At 37.4% G+C, this 6329-nt stretch overlaps 1 protein-coding gene and 1 long non-coding RNA gene across 2 annotated transcripts; both read left to right on the plus strand.

The window, feature by feature from the left end:
* The first annotated feature begins 247 nt into the window (after positions 1-247).
* Positions 248-6036, plus strand: LOC149016553 (uncharacterized). Its single transcript, XR_016173428.1, has 3 exons — positions 248-437; positions 5841-5893; positions 5979-6036. It is a non-coding gene; the product is annotated as an uncharacterized LOC149016553 (long non-coding RNA).
* Positions 695-1923, plus strand: LOC149016554 (uncharacterized). The gene is made up of 2 exons (XM_089154718.1): positions 695-748; positions 833-1923. Exon 2 carries the CDS (start codon positions 838-840, stop codon positions 1807-1809), a length of 972 nt encoding a protein of 323 aa, XP_089010844.1. The 5' UTR covers positions 695-748; positions 833-837; the 3' UTR covers positions 1810-1923.
* Positions 6037-6329: the final 293 nt, after the last annotated feature.

Genomic DNA, 6329 nt, shown 5'->3' on the forward strand with positions numbered 1-6329 from the left:
AAGATTTACTTTGAAAACTAGACATTATTTTTTATTTTAAAAGGATCCAACAATAATTTAAACCTCACTAACTGTGAGCACTCGGATATCTTTCCAAAAAAAAATCCAAGAAAAAGTAATGATAGAAGGAGAGTAGGTCAGTCCATTCACAAGAAAACTTCTTAGACTTGTCATCTGAGTTTTTGTTTTTTCTTTGAAAGAACCTCGAAGCTTCGACTTGGAGTGTTTTAAATTTCCTTCTCCGAGAGCAAGGGAGGGAGCCAGTGACTCAGACGTACAACTTGAAGGTTGGAGTTAAAATCTGGTTTCCATGAATGATCTTGAGATTCTTTCTCTCAACTGCTGATTTTGCTGATATTAAGATATCTTTCGTCAATCTTGCAGCTATTAATCTTCGCTGTTCTTGCCGTCGCAAAGGGAGGCTGAACTCCCTGAAGGTATCTCCCTTCTCTATTTTTCATTTACTTCTCTAACAGTAGCTACTATTACTATCAGGAAATATGAGCCCGTATTGTTCATGGGACCATAAACTATACGTTGATGGGAAGTTAGAGGTCCTTTGGTTCGTTCGACCTGGGTTTTGCATCTTCACCTTGCGAATCGTTACCAACAAGCTGGTTTTTATGACTAATCTTGTGATTCGTTCTCTTCACTGCTGATTTTGCTGTTATAAAATATCTTTCGTTGACCTTGCAGCTGTTGATCTTCACTGTCCTGCCGTTGTCAAGGAAAGCAGATCTCCTTCAAGGTATCCCAATCGTTTTGAATAAATTTCCTTCTCTATTTTTCTAAATAGAAAAACCTTTCTAACAGTTGGTACTGTTACTACTAGGAAATATGAGTCAGTATTGGTCAAGTAATGATAATGTGTTCGTGAATGCGAAATTAGAGGTGCTCTGGTACGATCTGAATTTTGCTTCTTCACCTTTGCAACCATTACCAATGGAACGCAGATCTGGTGTGGTTTATGATGGACCGACAGGTGATCAGTTCAAAGATTACTTGTCTAAGATGGGCTTTTACGTTAACAATAAAGGTAGAGTTATTGTTGCCACAACACAGCAGGACAATAATACTACTGCTGAAGCCTTTCATTACTTCCTTCTGGACAAAGTGGTACCTTTGGGTCCTTTTGGTTTTCGAAACCTTCCGTTACCAAGACGGAAAGAAGTTACGGATTTGGAAACTCTCCTGAACAATACAAAGGCTGAATTGGCGAAGAAGAACGAGGAACTCGCTGAACCGCAGAGGCTCCTCAAGTTCCCCCTTTCTAGGTCCATAGAAAGGGGGGCCAATTACTTGGAGTTCATGCATAGGATAAATCGAACATTTGTTAACCGGGCCGGAAGATATTTAAAATTTGAGTTCACTGGTACCAAGTTTTCAGGAAACCGGTTAAAGATGGACAGTGTATTTCGGTATTATGATGGAAACTGCCACTTGGTTTGGGTTTTTAAGATGGTACAATTCGATGCAAATGAACCTGGGAAAGCACTTGTGGAACGTCAAGTTTCATTGCCGGAAGTATCACCAGATGGTACTTCTGTCGTAGATAATACTACAAGAGTTATAGATCAATGTTTGGGTGACTCCAGTGCTTTCACTTGGAATGATCTTTGTTTTATTGGGAAAATCACTGAAGTCTCCGACGAAACTTTTCGTGATAATGCTTTGGTCACTATTTTCTTTGAACAGTCCGACCACGGGGCGAACTGTTATGTGGATTCTCTGGCAACAACTTTCTTTGTTCTAGTTGGTCAATCACACAGGTGGGAGAATGTTGACAAGGTGGCACCCAGATTTTTTTAAAATGTTCCGGAGTTTAGTATCTTGTATCATCTTCTGATCTTCTGCTGTTGAGAAATTTATGTGTGTTTTGTAGTTGTATTGCATGGTTTGATCAATCCGGAATCACTAAATAGGGTTGAAGTAACTCAATTTAGACTTAAAATAAGATAATTTCAGTTTGAAATTTAGTGAAATTAATATATAGAAAATAAAGGTATCAAAAGACTCCTAGTAGAGTTTGCTAGTCCTCGAGCAAATAACAAGATCAGGAGAATTTGAGAAACTAACACCCGCACAACTAAAAGAACATAAATTTCATCATACCATAGACTAGTAAATAAATCAAATTCACCAAGGCATGCAACCCGTGTGTATGCTACCCCCAACTTATCAGGCCACATGTATTAGATAAACCCAAGTTAATGCACAACCTCAACCTCCAAATCCTAACCAATTCTCATATGTCCACTTTTCACTTCCTCTCCATTATTGAAACCATAACCCAGCCAAGAACCAGGAGGGTGAAATAATGGAATAAATGGGATATTATGAAATGATATGGATGTGGTTTGATAGAAACTCATGAACTTATAAGATTTTCAAGCAGGGCACTCACATTTTATTTCATTTCTTCTCTTTTTTTCCTTTTTTCTTGTCACTCTCTCTCTCTCTCACTCCCCCCCCCCCCCAACCTTTGCAATGTTGTGACCTCTTAAGCTTTCTAGAAGGCCCATGTAGCGAACTTTAAGCCAATTTCTCTCTAGCCGGTTGCTTTTGAGGAACTAAGTGAAACGCCCATCATGCGTGCTTACTCGAGCCAACTAGGCTACATGCCACAGCTGGGTCAGGACTCTTCTTTACACACTTTATGGTAAGCTTCTCTCTTGGGCCACCAATTGTGTAATGCTAAGCCATAGAGGTTCCAAATGGCTCACTCTATTTTGATTAGCCATGGCAGCTCCATATAAGTTGTACTTAGAAAAAAAAATTTCCCCTGTTTTTTGGGTGACTCTAATGACTTCTCTGCTATGAATTTATATTGATAACACAAATGGAGCCAATGATGTGAGCTTTAAACCTGCTTATGCCATCAGAGTTCAACTCTTTATCACAGAAGTTGCATTTTGTTTTACTCTTGTTGTCATCAATAGCAACACAATACTGTCATGCAAAATCAACCCTCCCCATTGCTGCAGCTCTCTGTGGTTGTCCCTGTCCTCGACCCTTTTGTACTCCCTGTGAACCTACTCCTCTCCCGCTACTTAGACATGATAATTGTTGCATCGAAAATGATTGCATAAACAATTAAACAATACCAGAATAATATTTTATACAAAATAAATATTTAAATTTTTTTCGACAAAAGAAAAGGCTGCCATATCAAAATCGACAATGAAACCACACGAGTAGCACTTGAAAATAATTATATAGCTATTCTATAATTTCCTCTAATTTTCAAAATCATTTCCCTTATTTGTTCCTAATTTTTTTCTCTTTTTATTCCATAATTATTTATATTTTATCTTAATATTTAATAAATTTAAAAAATTTTAAAAATTATTTATTGGGTCAAAAAATATTTCAACTCCGTGAGTCTGTAGATCAGCCCATAGAGATCCACATATATTTTTCCAATCATGATACAACACATATATCATGCAAAAGAAAGCGTTTGCAATGTAGAAAAATACAATTTTTTACGCCCGAAAATAAATAAATAAATTACTTAGCAAAAAAGATCTCGACTCTGTGAGTTTGTAGATCGGCCTATGTATTCAACATATATTAATATCATACCCATCCAACAACATAGCATGCATTTGAAGAGAAAAAAAATTGTTTAGAGAACAATAGTTACCTCTCAGATAAAAGACTCCACAAAACACCTAGATCTGTGTGAAATCTCACTTGATCGTCGTAAATAATGAAGAGAGACCTAAGGTTTTATGTCAAAGATCAAACAAAAATATGGCAAAAATGCCAAGAAGTAGTAGAGAGAAGCTCTGAGGGAGGTTTGGAGAGGAGAGAGAAAATACAAATAATTAATGTGGATAATTCGACGAAATTCGATGAACTATCCATTATATCGCCAAAAATCTTGATAATTTCGGGGATAAATATTGAGATATTGCCGATTTTGCATTCTCGAGTTTCGATGGCCGTTTTGGTTCGTCATCTACTGAAACGGCAGAAATTCAGCGAAATTTTGCCGATAAATTGTACCACGATTGTACGGAGTCTAAAATCGTCAGAGACCATTATTTTTGTTTAAATTTTAAAAGCTGAAGAACCAAAATATCTCCATTACCAATTAATAAAAATACATTTACAAAAATACCCCCATATACCCAATTTTTAAGAACCCTCCATTTCCAGCTAATTATTGGAAACCACCCAACCCCACCCAAAAAAAGAAGAAGAAGAAGAAGAAGAAGAGGAAGAAACAACGCCAGAAACCACCTTAGTTCTGCTAATTGGCACTTTTCAGGATTTTCAGTCATGCAAGCTTCAAAAAGAATTCACAGTCCCAAAATTGTTTTTCACCTTGCGAGAAATTAACCACCACCCAACGGTCGATCACTGGAAACTAGTGGGAAGATGAAGAAGATGAGGTTGATTTTCAATAGGGTGAAGGTGAGGTGGTGGTGGTTTTTTTTTCTTTTTTTTCCCATGGTGGTGGGCAAGATGGCTTGGTCATAGTCTGACAGGGTTGTCGGTAGAAGAGGTATTTTTGTCGTTTCACAAAAAAAACTTATTATGTCTCAAGATTTACTTTGGGAACTATACATAATTTTTTACATTAGAGGGACCCAACAATAATTTAGGCCTCACTAAGTTGGATTCACATCCTCGACGGCCGTGAGCTGGACGGCGCATTCAACCTATGAATGCAACTTGTCCTTTTTTTTCCACCATATACCCAATTTTTAAGAACTCCTACTGCCAGCTAATTACTGGAAACCACCCAACCCTCCAAAAAAAAAAAAACCACATTGCCAAAAACCACCTTAGTTCAGTTAATTGGCACTTTTTCAGTCATGCAGGCTTCAGAAAATTTTTCAGTCCCCAATTGTTCACCTTGCCATAAATTAACCATCACTCAGTGGTAAAAAGAATATGAGGGTGATTTTCGACCGGATGAAGGTGGGATGGTGACTTTTTTTCTTTTTTAATAGTGGGTGGTTCAAGATGGCTTGGTGATGGAAGGTATAGATAGAAAGGATATTTTAATTATTTTATAAATAAAGTCATTATGGCTCCAAAGATTTACTTTGAAAAGTGGACATAATTTTTTACATTAAAAGGACCCAAAAGTAAATTAGGGCTTCCTAAGTGGTTCTTAATATCCTTAAAAAAGATCCAAGAAAATAATGATAGACGCAGATTATGTCAATCCATTCGCGTGACTTCTTAGATTTGTCCCCCTCAGCTTTTGTTTTTTCTAGGAAAAACACTAGGAAAGAACCTCGAAGCTTCCACTTGGAGTGTTTTTCCTTCTCCAAGAGCAAGGGAGGGAGTCAGTGACTCAGACGTACAACTTGAAGATTAGAGTTAAAAGTCTGGTCTCCATGAATGATCTTGAGATTCTTTCTCTCAACTGCTGATTTTGCTATTATTAAGATATTTTTCGTTAATCTTGCAGCTATTAATCTTCACTGTTCTTGCAGTCGCCAAGGGAGGCAGATCTCCTGAAGGTATCTGCCGTTTCTATTTTTCATTTACTTCTCTGGTTAACAGTAGGTACTATTACTATCAAGAAATATGAGTCACTACTGGTCAAGGGATAATAACCTATACGTGGACTAGAAGTGATACAAATCAGCATATAGAAGATGCAACATCAGCAATCAACCCACCAGGGCCTCCATGTTAAGTTAGAGGTCCTCTCGTTCGACTTGGGTTTTGCATCTTAACCTTGCGAATCGTTACCAACAATCTTTTTTTTTTTTAACAAAGAATTACCAACAATCTGGTTTTTATGACTGATCTTGTGATTCTTTCTCTTCACTGCTGATTTTACTGTTATAAAATATATTTCGTTGATCTTGCAGCTGTTGATCTTCACTGTTCCTGCCGTTGTCAAGGAAAGCAGATCTCCTTTAAGGTATCCCAGTCGGTTTGTATGAGTTTTATTTTCTATTTTTTATAAATAGCAAACCCTTTCTAACAGTAGGTACTATTACTATTAGGAAATATGAGTCAGTATTGGTCACGTAATGATAAACTGTTCGTCAATGCAAAGTTAGAGGTCCTCTGGTTCGGTCTGAATTTTGCATCATCACCTTTGCAATCATTACCAATGGAACGCAGATCTGGTGTGGTTTATGATGGACCGACAAGTGATAAATTCAAAGATTACTTGTCTAAGATGGGCTTTCGCGTTAACAATAAAGGGAGAGTTATCGTTGCCACTGAAGCCTTTCATCACTTCCTCCTAGACAAGATGGTGTCATTGGTTCCTTTTGGTTTTCAAAACCAACCGTTACCAGGATGGAAAGAAGTTACTGGATTGGAAACTCTCCTGAGAAATACGAAGGCTG

This window comes from Hakea prostrata, chromosome 5 (assembly GCF_041222555.1).
Source record: "Hakea prostrata isolate BN-2017 chromosome 5, UWA_Hpros_2, whole genome shotgun sequence".
Lineage (NCBI taxonomy): Eukaryota > Viridiplantae > Streptophyta > Magnoliopsida > Proteales > Proteaceae > Hakea > Hakea prostrata.

Bases quoted from the DNA above. Each gene is read 5' to 3' on its own strand.
- LOC149016554 (XM_089154718.1), top strand. From the start codon at position 838: ATGAGTCAGTATTGGTCAAGTAATGATAATGTGTTCGTGAATGCGAAA.